Here is a 19,917-nt window from a genome sequence, read left to right as displayed (position 1 = left end):
AAACACTTCTAAGCAGACTTTTGTTTGTTTGGTTGCTGAGAAAACTTAAGCGAAACAAAAACAAATGCCAACGCTGAAGCTAAACTACCGGAAAACTCAGATCTTCACCGGCAACCAAGATTATTTGAGAAATTGTTTCTAGACTTTTGTTTGGTTGTTGAGAAAATTTGAGAAAAATATTAAATTACATGATTTTGAGAAACACTTCTAAGCAGATTTTTGTTTATTTGGTTGCTAAGAAAAATTGAGAGAAATACAAACAAAGGCCAACACTAAAGCTAAACGACTAGTAAACTGGATCTTTGCCCGCGACCAAGATTTGGTTGAGATCTGCTCTGCTCGACAAACTTGCACGGTAAAGTCTGTACCGTGTGTGTGGTGTAGCAGGCTGCCGTATTGACTTAGGCCTAGTTTGGGTACATATATTCTCAGAATACTTCATTACTATTTATTATTTTATTATTATTTTTTACCTACTTTCATTACTATTCACTATTATTCAATATTTTATCATTATATTTTCATTACTTTTTCACTACTATTCACAGAATACCTGAAAACACCTTACTGCTCAAATGTAACGTTACTCTTTTAATTTATTATTCAGCTTTACCTTACGATATTACCTGGTAATTATTGTTCCTATTATACTTATCTAAAAATCTCAAATAATAATATAAATATTCTTAAAAAATTAAGGGTTTTTTTAATACAAACTATCTTATCTCATTTCAAATTTTTTTATAATTTCCTTCTCAAACATTGTTCAAATACAATTACTTTTCAATTTCAAATTTTCAATTTTTTATCTACTCATTACCTAATCAATACAAATTTTCCTAACTTCCAGATATAATACAAAAAATAATATGATTTTTTTAAATTAAAAAAAATTATATTCTAACAATATTTTAATTTTATAATATTTTATTGAATTTTACATTTTCCATTTTTTAAATCCCAATAAAACATCTTAACTTAAACAATTTTACTACTATTCACAAATTTCTCATATCATCTCATTTCCTAAACATCTGTAAAGTTTTTTTCTAAATAGACTTCATTCATTCATGAAAGAAAAATTACAGTTGTGACTGATACATATAGGGAAAAACTCAAATTACAAGCCAACTACGTACGATTGAGACTCCACCAGTACACAAATTCCTTTGTGACTGGTATGATCTTAACTTCTAGAACTCTCTACAGACAAAATGTCTGAAAGACTACACTCTACCTGAAACTAGGGCTGTACACAAACCGACTGCCGTTGACGAAGACCGACCACCGGATTCAGGAACCGGTCGGTCGGCGATAGAAAATTAAAGAAACCGACATCGGCCGGTTCGGTCTGCAGTTCAGACCCGATCTGAACCGAAGAACCAACGTCATATATATATATATTTATTTTAAATATATTTCTTATATTTTAAATATGTGAAACGGCATTGTTTTGTTCTTAAACTTATGAGCCGTTTGGTCTAAACCAAACGGCGTCGTTTTTGGGTAGGGTTAGAACACCCCCCCCCCCCCCCGGGCGCTGTTTTTCCTTCTCATTTCGTTCTTCTTCTTCGTGAGCGCCTCCCACTCCCAGTCCCAGACTCCCTCTCGCCCCGGACCCAGTGAGTGCCAGACTCCCTCTCCATCTCCCTCTCCCAGTCCCAGACAGACTCCCTCTCCCTCTCCCGTCGATCCCTCTCTCCTCGCTCGTCGCCGACAACCCACAGCCCTGTCTCCTCTCTCGTCGCTGACGACCCACACGGCCCGCATCCCACTGTAAGTAAAAATTTTAAAATACCGAATCTTAGTTGTTATTGTTAATTTCTTGCTTAGTTGTTAACTTGTTATTGTTAATTTCTTGAGGAATTTTTTGGGAACAAATGATGAAATACCGAATTTTAGTCTCTGTTTTTGCCTTGCTTAGTAAAAATATTGTGGTTTGTGATTGACATTGTGTCGTGTGTGATGGAGCTTATGCCGAAGGCCCGAAATGCTTACAGTGTGATAATTTGTGTGTGCCTGTTTGTGATAGACTTGTGAGTCGTGTTTAGAAATTTTATTTTCTTACCAGTCTTTGAAATTTGAATCAATGGATTTAAAGCATGAAATGTGATGAGTGAACTAAACTTAGATTAAAGTCTTAGACTTGTGATGTTTGCTATGTTGCAAACTAGCTGTTGTGATAATGTACGTGATAACGTATTAAGTACGTGATGTTTGCTATGTTTTATAATGTACGTGATAACGTATTAAGTATTAACGTGTAACATTTATATTTTGTTTTATAATTAGATGGATTCTTCGTCGTCTCCAATTGATGTTGATGCATCAACACCAACTATTAACTTGGGTTATGATGTGAGGGAGACCCAGTCATCAAAACCCCATAGTGCCCCTACTAGTTCAACTTGTCCATTACCTAAGAAACGTAAAGGGAAAGATCCATCTATTGTTTGAGACCATTTTACGAAGGTGGAGAGTTGTGCTATAAATGAACCAAAGGCTAAATGTAATTATTGTGGCAAGACGTATGCTTGCCACTCAAAGAGGAATGAGACTTCAACAATGCAAAACTATTTGCCTTCATGTCCTAAAAATCCTCATAAACGTGGGCCTTTGGATAGGTATCAAAAAATATTAACAGGTGAGGCAACGCCTGAGGAAGGGGTTGGAGAGAGTGATGGTATGTTAAGGAGTCTTGTAACCCACAAATATAATGAAGATGTTGTGAGGTTGGCGATTGCAGAGATGGTTATTGTCGATGAGTTACCATTTAGAGTTGTTGAAGGACAGGGATTTAAGAAAGTGTGTTGGTCTTTTGAACCTCGGTTTAAAGTGTCATGTCGTGTCACAGTGGCAAGAGATTGTATGAAAGTGAAAAGGGAAAACTTAAAAATGTGTTAAAAAATGGTGGCATGAGGATTTCATTGACGACCGATACATGGACATCAATACAGAATTTGAATTATATGTGTCTAACTGCACACTTTATTGATAAAGATTGGAAATTGCAGAAAAAAATCATTAACTTTTGTTTAATCCCTAATCATCGAGGGGAAACTATTGGGAGATATGTTGAGTCATGCTTGTATGATTGGGGCATTGATAGAATATTTACTGTGACAGTTGATAATGCAAGTTCAAATGATACTGCAATCTCATATTTGAAACAGTTTTTGAGTGGAAATTTGTTGGGGGGTAAGTATATGCACATGATATGTTGTGCTCATATATTGAATCTTATTGTGAATGAGGGTTTGAAGGAGTGTAATGACGCCATCACAATGGTTAGAAATGCAGTTAGATATGTGCGTTCATCTCCCGCAAGATTAGACAAGTTTAAGAGATGTGCAGAAAAAGAAAAAATTGATTGTAAGAAAATGTTGTGTCTTGATATACAGACACGATGGAACTCAACTTATATGATGTTGGAGGTGGCTGAGAAGTTTGAGAAGGCTTTCAAGCGGATGGAGAGTGAGGATTATAATTACCTCTCTTACTTTGATGATGGCCTTGGGTCTGGGCACATGGGGCCTCCTAAAGCTAGGGAGTGGGAGACAGTGAGGGTTTTTGTTAAATTTTTGGAGATGTTTTATGATGCCACTAATAGATTTTCTGGGTCTTTATATGTGACAGCCAACACCAGTTTTCTGGAGATTTGTGATCTCCAAAATGAGTTGATGGAGTTGAGCGAGAGTCCTAATAGTTGCTTGAGGAGTATGGCCATAAATATGAGAACAAAGTATGATAAGTATTGGGAGTCATTAGACAGGCTGAACTTGTTCATGTTAATTGCAGTTGTGCTTGATCCACGAAGCAAGTTAGGACTTCTTACTTTCCACTTGAGGAAAGTTCATGATGAGTTTCGTGCTGAGGAGTTGGTGTCGAGTGTGAAACATGTATTGAAAGATTTGTATGCGGAATATAGTGCGAAATTCGGCTCCACCACGAGTACCCAAGAACATGTGCCCCCTCTGACATCTAAAACGAAGAATGATGGTGATGGCAAGCGTGAGACCAAATGGTTCTACGAGTGGTATAAAGCATCTTCCGCCATGGGATCTAAAATTACCAAAACAGAAGTAGATCGATATTTATCAGATGGTTGTGAGGCACTTTCCACTTCGTTTGACTTGTTGACTTTGTAGAAAATTAATGAGACTAACTATCCTATACTCACGAGGATTGCACGAGACTTATTGGCCATGCATGTTTCCACGGTTGCATCCGAGTTAGCATTTAGTACGGGAGGTCGTGTGCTTGACCATTTTCGGAGTTCATTGGCTCCGAGAACCATTGAGGCATTAATTTGTACTCAAAATTGGTTAAAACATCCGGCAACAATCATTGATATCCGGGAGGCTATGGATAATGTGGAGAGCTTCATAGTAGAATCAGGTAATATTTTCTTTGTTTTCATTGTAATTTAATTTTAGTATTTTTTATAAATCAAATTCACTAACATTTAATGTTTTATTCTTATTATTAATATTTATTAATGTTTGTATATAGAGTTAGGCACACAATCAAACGTGACAAGTATTGAAGATTGAAGGTTGACGGCTTGAAGTTGAAGTAGCAAGTAGCAACTATTCAATTTGTTGTCATTTAATTATGTTATATTTTTTAGTTGCATTTTGCTATGTATAAGACAATTTGTTTTTTTTTCTTTTAATATGTATTAAACTTTTAAGTAATACTAAACATCTAGTGAAGTCATTTTTTTTTAATTATGTAATAAGTAGTAAGTAATAATTATTAATTAATATAGTTAGTTAGTAATAGTAGAAAATTATAAATGACATTACTATTAAAATTTAAAATGAAATCAACTCAAAAAAAGCTCAAAAAGATATTGGATAATGAAATGAGAAAAAAAAAAGCCTAAAATATTTGTTGAATTGGCCCAATTGGGATAGAACAAAGGCCCAAAAAAAGGGCCCAATAAAAAAGCCCAAACCAATCAAACCGACCGGAAATTGGCCTGACCGAAGTCGGCCGGTTTCAGCCCTTAACACCGGTCGGTTTCGATCGGTTTTTGTCCCTAATATATGTGTCTCGGTCGGTTTCGGTTTCATGAGAAAACTGAACCAATTAAGTCGGTTTTCACGCCTACCTGAAACAGAGATTTCAAACCCCACCTTCCAGAGGAGGAGAGAACTTTCACTCTATGGACAAAGTCCAAGAGACTATTTCTTCTTTATTATTAACCTAAAACAAAAGAAATAATAGAAAACGATATGATACATAGGAAAATAGCGAAATACAGCTTAGAAAGCAAACACAAGGACTGTGATGGTGCGTGAGGGACACGCACTACCTTGAAAGTACAACAGATAGTCGAGTCTGAATAAACCGATGGCCCTGGTCCCAGAAATGGCGCACGTGGCAGCGGTAGAGCTCCCATTGCGGTGGTGTGTGGATGTCATTCACGTACTTTGGATCATGCGTGTGGCTCATGTGCTGCTTCGTTTGACGAGATTTTTCGCTCGTATGAAGGATCAACGCCTTTGGAATCTTGCAGTGGGGCGCGTGGTGGTTGTCGGGCTCTGAAGAATAATAGATCGACATTTTACTCTACTTTGTAAGAAAAACACACAAAATCATAAAAATAAAATAAAAAGTAGAGAGAAAATGGAGGAGGGAAAACATCCCATAAATTTGATAATGATGTTTATTTGCGGTTTAATTACAATGCGTAGTAGTAAGTAAGAATAAAGATGTAGTTAAAATGAAATAAATCTCACAAAAATATTATATAAAAATATTATATGGTTTTTTCTAAAAATATTCTTGTTGAAAGCATTTACCAAAGGTGAAAATATTTATATATATAAAAAAAAAAAGAGTAAAAAAAAAAGGGGATATTGAGCCTTCCAATGTATCAGCCAGCCAAGAAATCCCTCCCCTAATCGGTCTTGAACTTTTACACCCATTAACCTTTGGATGATATGTATGGATGTGACCAAAGGCCTCTCATTTTATTTTATTTTTTAAAGCATCCCAAAAGTTTGGTACTCTTGAGAAAAAACTGAGAGAGATTGGCATTTTAAGAAAATTGAAAATGTTCTTATATTTTGTTATCTTTAAAAAACTATTTAATATGTTGTATTTTAATTTAAATGGTTTTTGCACTTAAATGCTACGTTGTTCAAGTGAATGTAAATATATATATATATATATATATATATGTGTGTATTTGGTGTGAGATCCCACCAATTTGAGAAATGTTGAAATAAAAATGTTGCTCACGAGGATGTCACTAACATGACTAGCTTGCATAAATTAAAAAAATAAAAAAAATAAAAAAAAAAATCGTTTATCATTACAACTCAATTTGTTCCATCTGATCTGAAATAGTTTTGATATTTGCAGAAATATTGTAACCGTTTATATCCTTTAGGCAAAACACATGTTTTTCACGTGATATGAACCCCACATGATCATATCCAATTTCACATATAAACAATTGTTGTCAACCTATGATCATTTCACCTTATCTGTTGCTTTCTCTCCACCAATTGTGCCATTTCACAAGCATTTTAGATTTTGCTCTATGCTACTTTTTACATTTAAGTAAAGATTTTGTTCCTTGTAGTTCAAATATCCAAGTTCACCAACTCAAAAAAGCTTATGAAAATTGAAATGAGAAGGAGCAAGATTTGGTACATAGACATGATTTCAAACATAGAAATCTCAAACCATTTCATCGAGTGAGATGGGATAAATATCCAAACGGAAACAACACATCTCATCTTAGATTGTTTTTAAAATTTTTGATACTGTTCACATATAAGACTATTCATAGAGAGAACAGTGTCTTCTATCCCCTACGTTTGGCCGTAGTTCCTCCCAACATTACACTCATCGTCCTTCTCTCGAATATGTCTTCCCTCCCCCGTAACACAACCGGCCTCCTCCGTCCGAGAAGTTTGACAACAATTGTTGTTCTGTTCGTTGGTTCCTTCAAGCGATTTGCCTTGGTCCATCTCCATGAAGGACAATGGCAGCCATATTTTCCGCCTCCTATGCACAAAACTCCCAAATCGTCCATTCCTTCATGCCCAAACTGCTGACCCACAATCATCTGAGACTGATATTGAAATTTGCCGGCGACCCACCACTTCGTTTGAGTGGGAATCGTTTGATGACACTGCGCTTGAAGCCGTTCCAACCTCTGCCCTAAGTTGCACATTGCCGTGCGATCATGCCATTATTATGTAAATAAAACACGTTTTTGAATTAATAATGTAATTTCTAATATATTTTTCTGAATTTTAGAAATTAATTTATATATTAAAATATAAAAAAAAAAACAGATTTCCTAATTAATCATGTCATTTCCAAATTATTTTCCATGATTTTTGAAATTAATTTATACATTATTATGTAAATTAAACACATTTTTGAATTAATAATGTAATTTCTAATATATTTTTCTGAATTTTTGAAATTAACTTATACATTAAAATAATAAAATCAATCATTACATAAACTTTTCAATCATTGGTAGGATCTACCACATTTTTCTTCTAAAAAAAGTTAAAATTCTCTCATCTCACCTTTACATCCAAACATATTTCATCATGAGACCCACATACTTTAAACCAACTCAAAAATCTCAATTTAAACGATCTCAACATTATTCACAGAAATCTCAACAATTATGAGAGTCACATACTTTTTTAAAACTATTTCATCTCACCTCACAAACATCTAAATCATTGTTTTATATTGTTTTTATTATGCTTTAGTCGTTAAAATTGAGTGATTTGTTAATTTTTGTCCTCTTAGAAAACAAGTTTTGAAGACTTGTATCTTTATATGTTGTCCAAAACAAAAGTTTTATTTGAAATAAAATCATCCAAATCTTTACTTCCAGATTGAATAATTGTTTGATAGTTTTAAATCACTATATCATTAAAAAAAAAATTAATATCTTGAGATGATGGTAGCGGCATACTATGGAGTCGTTCAACACTATAGTATAGTGCAATAAATTTTCTCGATAAAGTTAAATGTTTTTTGTTTTTTCATACATTATTTTTATATTTTTAAATATTTAAAAAAAATCACAACATCATTAATTAAAAAATACTTACAGGTGAGTTTGAATTCTAAACTCATTTTATCTATTATTATAATTTTTTTAAATTTTCACATAAAATATAATAAAAAATATAATTTTTTTTAAATATTAAAATAATAATAATAATATTAAAAAATAATATTTTAATAATATTTTATTTAATTTTTAACTTTCATTTAACTGAAATCAATTGAACATGTAATGCAGCGTTGATACTAAGTAAAAAAAATGTCAATAGAAAGCGAAACAACACCATCGGTCCATCACAGAGCTATCCGTCTCCCAAATCAACCAACAGTACCAGGAGACTAGAAAAATCGCGCTCAGGTCGGAACAGGGAGCCAGGGGGAGTTTCCTCCGTGCACAAACAATGCGACCTCTGCAGCTAAGCAAGAAAACCAAGATCATTCTCTCTCGTGCTCTCTTCCTTGCCACTTCCACTACCTCCGTCTCATGCCGAACCCTTGCCACTCTCCCATCGTCTCCGTTATCGTCAGCCTCCTGTCACGCCGATAACAATCGCCGCACCTACACGTGGCTGTCCCCCCCACCACCACTAATATCCTCCTTCGCACTCCTTGGTCCGCCAGTCAACACCGCGGGATCAAAATCTCCGGCTCCGATGTAACTACTTATACCTTTTTACTTAACGATTTACTTTATTTTTTTTTAAGTAATCAATTCTTGTAATTGTTGCGGAAATGTGATTTTTCCTAATTAATGGTTGCAGGTCAAAGTTGGCAATGTGATAGAAAAAAAAGGTTGCTTTTGATTTGTTAATTGCTATTACAAGAATTGTTGTCTTTTAAGAGCTTGGATTATTACTGTTTCCCCGAAATTGCATTGCATATTGTACTAATTGAAAATTTTTTCTCATGTTGTAATCTTCGTGGTAATTCTGGACTTCAGGACGCATGTACCAGGTGATTGAATTGCCCTTAACGAAATGATGCTTTTATTTTGGTTGTTAAATAATATTCATTTAGTAATGGGATCATCTAATCACCAGCTTCTTATGCGGTCATATATCTCTTGGTTCAGGTCCTTAAGACAGATCATTCCCATGAAGGAAGAGGCAAAGCTACAATAAAGGTCGTAATTGCTTATTCATATGTATAATTGCCTTTGCTTTTGTCCTTACTAGAATATTACATTGTTGGATTTTTTACATAGGTGGAGCTCCGTGACATTGAAAGTGGAAACAAAGTATCCCAACGACTGGCTACTTATGAGAGTGTTGAAAGTATGGATCTTTTAACTTTTTAGTTTCGTGCTGTGAATTGATAACTCAAAATGATTTTTTTTTTTGATAAGTAAAAATATTGTATATATCAAAAGGAGAAATAACTCAAAATGATCAACTATCATTGTTGGATATGAAGGTTTAAGATGGTGTTAGTTCCTGTGCTTATTGAATAACCCTTTGTTTTGTGAAAATGATTATGATTTCTAATTTAGTCTATCTAATAAGGGATCTGAAGCATGAGAACTTTATAGTATTGTGGGTTTCATCCAGCTTGTGCACAGAGCAAAGCGATCCAAGTATCCCACAATAACTTGTCCTGGGAATATGGGAGTTGGCCATTTTAACTGGGACTTTCTGTTTCTTAACTGTTATTTTATAGTTATTGCCATTTGCTATTAGCCCTTAAATAGAACCTAAAATCTTGGAGAGAGAGAGAGAGAGAGAGAGAGAACTCAGGCTGATATAGACGGTTGAATCTTGTAGTATTAATGGTTGATGCTTGAAGGTTATATAGATTCCTTACTTGTGTTAGATAATCTAATTTGCTTCCCTGATTTTAGGGTCTTTAAGTCAATTAATTAATGCTAACACTTGAAGAGAGAGTGGATAGTTGAATACTAGCTCAATGATTGTTTTGCATGGACTTTGAGCTGTTTTTAACTCGTAAAGGATTCAAAGATGAGTCCTGTCTCAAGATCCACCAATGCTCATGAACTAGCCCAATGGGCCTTAAGGAGACTTTTCCTGAAATCTTCCTCTATAGTCTATCTCGAGCCTATTGCAAATGTAGCGGCTTCTAAAAGAGGATTTTTTTTTTCTCTTTGTTTTTTCTATCCTTGTTTTGGTTGTCAAATGTTTTTGCCAAGTCTCCTTTCTATTTGCATTAATAAATAATGATAAAATGAATTCACCCTAGTCTTGAAATGAATAATGCTAAAGATGGAAAATCCTAAGCAAGAATGTAAAACCTTGGATTGTGTGTGTATTTGTGTATAGGAAGATGGTGAATGGGATCCCACTTTTCTTGGGAAGGAGAAATTCTTGTCCTTTATAATGAATATCAAGGGGCTCCAATTGTAACTTTGACTAGTCTTTTTGGAGTATAGGCCGAGATGTGGCTTGGTCTTTCCTTGGGTTATTACAAGTTGTATAAGAGCGAATCCCAACCAAAAATGTGAGATTTGAGCTATGGCACCTATGATGGACTTAGCCCGACAAGGGACGTTGGGATTTAAAGGGGAGAGATTGTAATATCTATGATTGTGTGTGTGTTTGTGAATAGGAAGGTGGTGTATGAGATCCGACATTACTTGAGAATGAGAGTTTTTTACCATTTATAATGAATCAAAAGGAGCATCAATTGTAAACTTGACTAGTTTTTTTGGAGTATGGGCCTAGATGTCGCTTGGGCTTTCATTTGGTCGTTATGAAGAACATGTGGGTTGACTCTTGTACTAATCTCAATTATCATTTTCTTTTGATTTTAGATCTGATAACCATCATATAATATTTTTTTAACTGAAATATCTTGATGCTTTGTGGCGGACTTTTTAAATTTAGCCTTCTATTAAGTGTTAACCATCCAATTTTTCCATCCATTTGAATTATGTTCATTATCAGTCCTTCAAGGTAATTTGACTTTAATTTTTCTTTGATAACTAATAGTCCTAGAATTTTATGTCTAATTGCAGGGGTTTATGTTCAACAGAAAACTTACATGTATATGTGCACAGATCGTAGTGGCGTTGTAGTGCTGATGGAGTGAGTTTGTTGGTTTTCCCCCTTCGCTTTTTACAATATTTTCCAATAAATGTGCTTGAGGTCAAAGATTTTTGTGGAACAAATTTAATGGATATTTAGTTTTCGTTTAATTGTTACCAGCATTGAAACATTTGATCAGTTGGAGGTGTCCCAGGAGTTGTTTGGCAAAGATGCCAAGTACTTAAAAGGTGATAAATATTGAGGACTAAACTATATGTATATTTTTTTTTTGATAAGTAATAAATTTAGGACTAAACTATATGTATATTTCATGTCATATATATTTTTTTGATCAGTAAATACGAATTTTGTTAAAAAAAGGTGAAACCAAGTACACGGGACATATACAAGAGCAAAACCTATGCATAGGTGTCTAAAGATACTAGGAAATCATGTATGTTCATACTGTTAAAGTCTATTACAATCGACCTATGGAATAAAGTTTGAAGAAAAAAAGTTCTATTGTCCGTGTTATGTATATAATTTAGGTATTTCTAGATTTAGATTGTATAGCAGAGAATTAGGCTAACTATAAATAGTCTTAACGTGTTACAGAGAAATTGGTAGAAGAAATATCTAGCAAGTTGTAAACTCCTTTCTATAAATAATGAAAGAAATCTAATGGAAGAGATATTCAGACCAACTTTGACATGGTATCAGAGCCCCTACTCTGATATTCATTTCTGTGGTCTTAATCCTTCGTGTGCGACGGGAAGAATTTTTTTTTCTCTGTTTCTGCAAGTTCCATCTTGCTCTTGGTGTGTCGGTCGTTTATGTGGTGAACCACGTTGTGGGTTTATTGTTCTATGGTAGTCGACCTCCTTTGTGGTGGTGTTCGACTTTTTCTGTGGTGGTTGCGTGGTGTTCGACCTTCTCTGTGGTGGCCGATACTTTGTTTCTGGGCAGTTTTCTCTCTCTCGGTGATTGCTTTGTGGTGGCTGGGTCGTCGTGGGCACGTCGGCTCTCTCTGTGGTAGACGACTGGTTCTGTGGTGGTTGCGAGGTGGTCGGCGACTTCTGTTGCCGTTTGTGCTGGGTGCTGCGTAGGTATCCCTTTATCGATTATTTTTCTGTGTCCGTGGGCCTAATTACTCGGGTATCATTATATGGGCTCTCTATTACTTGGGCCTAATTAATCTGTGTCCGTGGGCTTCCCTTCTTTGTATTGCGTGTTTGGGCCTCTATTTCACTTGGAGTTGGAACTGATTTGATTTGGGCTTGCTGTTATTTTTTTTTGACTGCTTGGTTGATTTTGTTTTTAGTAGGCTTTCATCATGTCTATTGAAAATACTATTGTTCGCTTTACTGGAAAGAATTTTCCTACGTGAGAATTTCAGTTTAAGATGTTTTTGAAAGGGAAAGAATTATCAAATCATATTGATAGTTCTGCTAAGGTTCCCACTGATGAAAAGGAATTTGTTCAATGGGAGGTCAAGGATGCCAAGGTAATCTCTTGGCTATTGGGGACGATTGAGTCTCACCTTGTGACCAATCTTCGTTGTTTTACTACGGCTCACGCTATGTAGGATTATCTTCACCGTATTTACCACCAAGATCATAGTGCTTGGAAGTTCCAATTATAATTGGAAATTAGTACTTATAGTCAAGGCAATTTACCTATCGCACAATTTTATTATGGTTTTATTAACCTTTGGTGCGAGTATTCTGCCATTGTTCATGCTAAGGTTCCTACTACAGCACTCGCGGCTCTTCAAGCAGTTCATGCTGAGAGTCAATGCGATCGGTTTTTAATGAAGCCTCGACCCGAATTTGAGCCCGTTCGAGCTGGTTTGTTGAACTGTAATCTGGTTCCTTCTTTGGATATTTGTTTGGGAGATTTATTGTGTGAAGAACAACGGTTATCCACTCAAATAGGTATGACTTCTGAGAAGATCTTTTCTGAGACTGTGAATGTAGCCTATGCAGCACAAGGGAGAGGGAGGAACAAGTTGCAATGTTTCAGTTGCAAGGAATTTGGTCATATTGCTCGCAGTTGTCCTATGAAAGTTTGCAACTACTGCAAGAAAGAGGGCCATCTCATCAAAGATTGTCGAGTACGGCCTCAAAATGGCCAATCTCAAGCTTTTCAGGCTGCTGTATAGTCTTCTTCTTCATCTTCTGCGTTGCCTACTGTAAGCTCTGATTCATCTGTTCTCACACCAGCAATGGTCCAACAGATGATTGTGTCTGCTTTTACGGCCTTAGGCCTGCAAGGTACGGGTACTAACTCAACTTCTTGGATTGTTGATTTGGGCGCTTCTAATCATATGGCTGGTAATACGACGAGTCTCCATGGTGTTCGTAAGTATATAGGCATGCAAAATATTCAGATCGTTGATGGCAGTACTCTTCCTATTATTGCTGTTGGTAATTTGGGCCCTTCATTTCGCGATGTTTTTGTCTCTCCTGGATTGTCTACCAATTTGATTTCTGTTGGACAATTGGTAGATAATAATTGTGATGTTCACTTTTCTCATAGTGGTTCTCTTGTGCAGGATTAGGTGTCGGGGATAGTGATCGCGAAGGGGCCTAAAATAGGACGTTTATTTCCCTTACAATTTTCTATTCCTAATGTTGTTTCTCTTGCTTGTACGGCTACTGCCAATACTAATGAAGTTTGGCATAAGAAATTAGGTCATCCTAATTCTGTTGTCTTGACTCATCTTATGAAACATGATTTTTTGGGCAATAAAGATTCATTTTCTTCTCCTCTTGTATCTTTTGATTGTGCTACTTGTCGTCTTGGTAAAAGTAAAACTTTACCTTTTCCTGCGCATGGTAGTCGTGCTTCTAACTGTCTTGAGATCGTGCATACTGACGTTTGGGGTGTGAGTCCTGTTATTTCTCATGATCAGTATCGTTATTTTGTGACGTTTATCGATGATTATAGTCAATTCACCTGGATATATTTTCTCCGTTCTAAAGCTGACGTGTTTTCTGTTTTTCAAAAATTTGTTGCGCTTGTTGAGACATAGTTCAGTACTTGTATCAAAACTTTAAGCTCTGACTCAGGGGGGAGTACATGTCTCATTCTTTTCAAACTTTTCTTTAGCAAAAGGGGATCATTTCCCAGCTTTCTTGTCCTTATACTCCTTAACAAAATGGAGTCGCTGAGCCTAAGAATCGTCATCTCTTAGATGTCGTCCGTATTTTGTTGATTGACTCTTCCGTACCTTCTAAATTCTGTGTAGAAGCTTTATCTACTACTGTCTATTTGATCAATCGTTTGCCTACTGCTACTCTAGATTATGATTCTCCCTATTTTTGACTATTTGGCATATCTCCTGAGTATCAATCATTTCATACCTTTGGGTGTGTTTGTTTTGTTCATCTTCCACTTGTTGAGCGTCACAAGCTTGCTGCACAGTCTGTCACATGTGCCTTTATGGGATATAGTCCTACTCAGAAAGGATTTGTTTGTTATGATGCTCATGCAAATAAATCCCGAATCTCACGGAATGTGATTTTCTTTGAAAATCAATATTTCTTTCAGTCTCAGGTTATTTTTGATCCTCCTATTACTCTTCTTCCCGCTTTTGATGATGTGTCTTCTTCTATTAAGCGTTTTCAACCAGGTATGGTGTATCATCGACGTCTTCCCCCTTCTTCAACGCCCTTTCCAAACACTGATCCATCATCTGATTCTGCGGTTCCTATACCTCGGCACTCCACCCGTGTTACACATCCACCGGATAGGTATGGTTTTCCTCACATCTTGCTTAGTGCCACTCTCGACACTATTTCTGTTCCTCACTCTTATACCCAGGCATCCACCCAAGCGTGTTGGCAGCAGGCTATGCAAGAGGAAATCCAAGCTCTTCAAGACAATCACACTTGGGACCTTGTAATTTGTCCCTCTGATGTCAAACCTATTGGTTGTAAATGGGTGTGCTCAGTCAAGTTTCGAGCTGATGGCTCACTGGACAGATATAAGGCCCGTTTCGTGGTTATTGGGAACCGACAGGAGTATGGTATTGATTATGAAGAGACATTTGCACCTGTTGCCAAAATGACTACTGTGCGGATTATCTTGTTACTTGCTGCGTCGCAAGGGTGGTCTCTCTAGCAGATGGATGTGAAGAATGCTTTTCTACATGAGGATTTGAAGGAAGAAATCTATATGTCCCCACCTCCCGGCATGTTTACTACACCTTCCTCAGAGGTTTGTCAGCTACGCCGATCCTTGTATGGACTGAAACAGGCTCCGCGTGCATGGTTTGACAAATTTCGCTCTAACCTGCTTGCTTTTCATTTTACTCAAAGTAAGTTTGATTCCTCTCTTTTTCTTCGCAAGACTTCTGCAGGAATCGTATTGCTTCTCGTATATGTCGATGACATTGTGATTACTGGCTCAGATACTGAGTTAATTAAGCAATTACAACAGCATCTCAAGGCCTCCTTTCACATGAAAGATCTTGGTCCCCTCCAGTACTTTCTTGGCCTTGAGGTGTAGCTTACTCCAACTGGTACGTTGTTACACCAGCACAAATACACACAGGACGTTATTTCATTGGGTGGTCTCCAATCGGGTAACTCTGTTTTTTCTCCCTTAGAAGTAAATCTTAAGCTTCGTCAGGAAGAAGGAGAGCTTCTATCAGATCCATCCTTGTATCGGCAGCTTGTTGGGAGTTTGAACTACTTGACGATTACTTGTCTTGACGTTTCTTTTGCTGTGCAGCAAGTCAGTCAATTTATGTAGGCTCCCCGACATTTTTATTTAGCCGCTGCCCGCCACATTCTCCTATATCTGAAGGGCACCTCTACACGCGGGTTGTGTAAAGAATCTTCCTTATAGTTGGTGGGGTATAGTGATGCTGATTGGGCCGGATGTGCGGATACTCGTCGCTCCGTTACCGACTGGTGCATGTTCTTAGGCAATGCACTCATTTCTTGGAAGAGTAAGAAGCAAGATAGAGTTTCCAAGTCCTCTACTGAGTCTGAGTATCGTGCTATGTCTTCCGCATGCTCTGAGATCACATGGCTTCGTGGGTTATTAGGTGAACTTGGTTTTCCTCAACTGCATCCCACTCCTCTTCATGCTGATAATACCAGTGCTATTCAGATCGCCGCTAATTATGTCTTCCATGAGCGTACGAAACATATTGAAGTCGATTGCCATTCCATACGTGAATCATTTGACAAACACGTGATTACTCTCCCTCACATTTCCATTGAACGTCAAACTGCAGACATATTCACTAAAGCTCTTTCTCGGCACCGGCATCAGTTCTTGGTTGACAAATTGATGCTTTTTGATCCACCAGCATCAATTTGAGGGGAGATGTTATGTATATAATTTAGGTCTTTCTATATTTAGATTGTATAGCAGAGAATTTGGCTAACTATAAATAGTCTTAACGTGTTACAGAGAAATTGGTAGAAGAAATATCTAGCAAGTTGTAAACTCCTTTCTATAAATAATGAAAGAAACCTAATGGAAGAGGTATTCAGACCAACTTTGACAGTCCGTTCAAGATCCTCAAAGCTGCAACCATTCCTCTCCATCCATATCATCCACCACAGACAGATTGGAATCATCTTCCACATAGCTGCAATTTGAGAATTACCCCGAGGGCCTTGCTAGCTGGCCAAAAATTCTACAACCCTTCTTGGCATCACCCAAAGGAGCCCTGTTCTAGCAAAGATATCATTCCACAAACTCATAGCCACGTCACAATGCAATAATAGGTGATCCACAGATTCTCCACGTTTCTTGCACATATAACACTAATCCAACCCAATGAGTCGGCGTTTCCTTAGATTATCTAGGGTGAAAATCTTCTCTAGTGAAGTTGTCCCTACAAAAAAGAAGCTTTTAGAGGGGCCTTAGTCTTCCAAATGTTCTTCCATGGGAACGCTCTTATAGAATGTTTCATTAGGGACTTATAGTACGATCGTACGGTAAACCTTCCCTTCTTGGACGGTGACTACATCATCGTATCAGCTCCTCCATTCACTCTATAATTATACACAAGATGGAAGAAATCTGCGAATATGTCAATTTCCCAGTCTTGCGTAGCTCTAATGAAAATGATATTCCATTGAGGAGAGCCACTAGATAGATCCATGAGTTCTGTACTGTAGCCTCTTGCATTGTACAATGTCGTATAAAGTTGGGTAGGCTTTCTTAAGAATTTGGTCTCCACACCAAAGGTCATTCCAGAATTTAATTCTGGAACCATCCCCAACTGCAAAATGTGTATATCGCTGAAAGTTGGTCCAACCTCTTATGTTTTTCCAAAGCCCCTCCCCATATGGTCCACTCACCTCATTCGAGCACCATCCTCCCCACAATCCACCAGATTTTAGATCTATGATAACTTTCCACAACACTCCCCTTTCATTGTGGTATCTCCACAACCATTTATCCAATAAAGCTTTATTGAAAACCAGCAAGTTCTGAATTCCCTGCCAATTACCACTCCTATTCCATTGTCTGTAGCAATTCCACCACCGCGTCTTTAACTGCATGACCAATACTTGCTGTATTACTCTTTCACCACTGGTTCTTAACCATCCATAAGAACTGTTCACGCTATATAGTAGTGTAAACCTGTGTAGCTAACTTCTGGTTCTGCATTGATTATGTTCCTTATCTATGTTTCGCAAACACATTGCTCCTATTTTGTAATGAATGCTGCTTTAAATGAAAGTGACACTTCCTTTTTATATTGATGCTATTTTCCACTTGTTTTGAAGCTGATATCTTCCATTACACGAGGCTTTCTAATCCACACATCTAAGTTGTCCTCACCATATCTTCTGTTTCAACAGCATTTCTTGGAGATGCCTTTCGTTTTTAATTTTGTTTCGTTTTCTTTTGAGTCCTATCATCCCTCATCCCTAACTAAGCTCTTGGCATCACTTCGATCATCAATTAATGCAATGGTTTCCATGAACTCTTATCAACTAAAATATGATATTTGTGAACAGGTGATATGAGAGTTACAGTAAGGCTTTATGATGGTATACCTTTTTCTGCATCAGTTCCAAAACATGTGACATGTATTGTAAAGGAAGCACAACCTCCTTTGATGGGCATTACAGCCACACCTAGGTACGTTTAATCGTTCACCAAAGATTTTTAGTCCAAGACTTGTATGACTATCATTGAATGCTTGTTTCCCTATCTGTCCATTGACAATGAGGGTAAATTGCAAATGTTAAGTTTGTATGCTAAATCAAAGCAGTTCAGCTTCTCGATTATTAGTCCAATTTTCCTCTTAACCATTGATTTTTGTCCTAATACTTTATTTGTACACAGGGGTAAAAAAGTTGTATTGGACAATGGGCTGATTGTTGAGGTAAGATAAATGTGTTGGCCTGACTGTTGAGGTGATTTAAATGTGTTATTTATCCATGTATATGTTTAGATGTCAAATTGGCCACTGTAGTCAAAAAGAGAAAGTTGAAAGTAAGCAAAGATTTATGGCAAAAATGTAGTTGTACGTGCAGTGGTTTGGATTTTTGAGTCAATGTCTATAATGTCAATGTAGAAATTGTTCTTAATATGTAGTATCTGTATGCATGCCATCAACGTTCAATCATCGCAAATCCATGGCTTCTCAGAAAATATATGATGAATTCTATTTTAGTACTGATGAGAATGTTAGTTGATTTATTTATTTTCTTAAGTAGCAGTTATGACAGAATGCTTGTTGCTGATGAGCACCCGTATTGTCATACGTGCATAGGACACAGAATATGCTTGCAGTTTCAACATACAAGTACTCTAATTTAAAAAAATAATTAGTTAGTATAGAGTTGCTACTAAAAATGAGAAAAAAAGTACCTAAGGTAAGAGAGGCTAATGCCAAATATGGCTATGTATATCATCAAAGGGTACATAGTGTGAAACTTATGCGTTTTACATCCATTGATAATTTTTATGAGATACGTATCTGGTAAAGCTGACAATACGATTAGTTCCTCCTCTACCAGCCCTTCATGTATGCCTGATGTTGAATGAATGGCCTCATGAGGATGAGGCGTGATATATGGTCCTAAAAAATGTTATTAAGGGTTATGTTACTGACAAATTCTACGCTAGTATGTCCCTACATTCTTTGAAATTAGGCGTTTACTCTAGTTACCTATAAGAAGAAACGTGGTTCCTGACTGTTAATCTTGTTCAATTATTGTAATGAACAACAGCTATGTCTAGCAGTACAGAGAAAATTGCGGCATATATAGATGTATGAATGTATTTATGTATGTATTTTGTATGTAGGTAAGTGTGTGAGTAGTTGATAGGGTGTTAGGGGAGGGAAGAGGTTCCGGTACATCTACCATGGAATACAAGCACTTTGTGTCTTATCAATTATTCTACTTTCCAGGTACCAGTATTCGTCATTGCCGGTGATGCTGTAGTTATTGATACTGAGACTGACTCTTACCTTGAAAGGTAAGCTTATATGTTATGTTTATATGATAAATTTGAAGTTTGTCTCGGGTTTTATTTTGCATCCTTTAAAGGTCATTCATTGATGTAACTAATGGTTTAGCATCCTATAGATGTCATGCATCCACTGCATGTGAAAACGGGATTTATTTTTCCTTCCAAATATTTTTATTAAAAGAATAAGGGGTGATATGCTTGCAAATGGGTCATTTGCAAATCGGGTGGATTTAAGAAAATGATTTTGGTCACGATTCTTTTGTTTGTGTCGCTAATGAAGGTTGTTTTTCTCTGCCACATTTTTCCTCAGGGCAAAGGCATAATAATATGAAGGAGAGATGGAATGGCATTGATGCAATAATGTGTACCTCTGTTTTCTATGGGCATCGTTCTTCAATTTTGGAATGGAGTATTAGGCCAAATT

The 19,917-nt window shown here is 36.7% G+C and overlaps 1 protein-coding gene across 1 annotated transcript; it reads left to right on the top strand.

Annotated features, from left to right (window-relative positions):
• Window positions 1–4,205: 4,205 nt before the first annotated feature.
• LOC121238258 (elongation factor P) lies at window positions 4,206–19,852 on the top strand. The gene is made up of 12 exons (XM_041135086.1): window positions 4,206–4,398; window positions 8,607–8,713; window positions 8,820–8,850; window positions 8,999–9,012; window positions 9,131–9,181; window positions 9,263–9,332; window positions 11,027–11,096; window positions 11,217–11,284; window positions 18,029–18,152; window positions 18,360–18,399; window positions 19,432–19,499; window positions 19,804–19,852. Exons 1-12 carry the CDS (start codon window positions 4,206–4,208, stop codon window positions 19,814–19,816), a joined length of 849 nt encoding a protein of 282 aa, XP_040991020.1. The 3' UTR covers window positions 19,817–19,852.
• The last annotated feature ends 65 nt before the right edge of the window (window positions 19,853–19,917 follow it).

This window comes from Juglans microcarpa x Juglans regia, chromosome 7D (assembly GCF_004785595.1).
Source record: "Juglans microcarpa x Juglans regia isolate MS1-56 chromosome 7D, Jm3101_v1.0, whole genome shotgun sequence".
Lineage (NCBI taxonomy): Eukaryota > Viridiplantae > Streptophyta > Magnoliopsida > Fagales > Juglandaceae > Juglans > Juglans microcarpa x Juglans regia.
The sequence above is the reverse complement of the archived record's forward strand: the minus strand, read 5'-3'. Positions and strand labels throughout refer to the sequence as shown.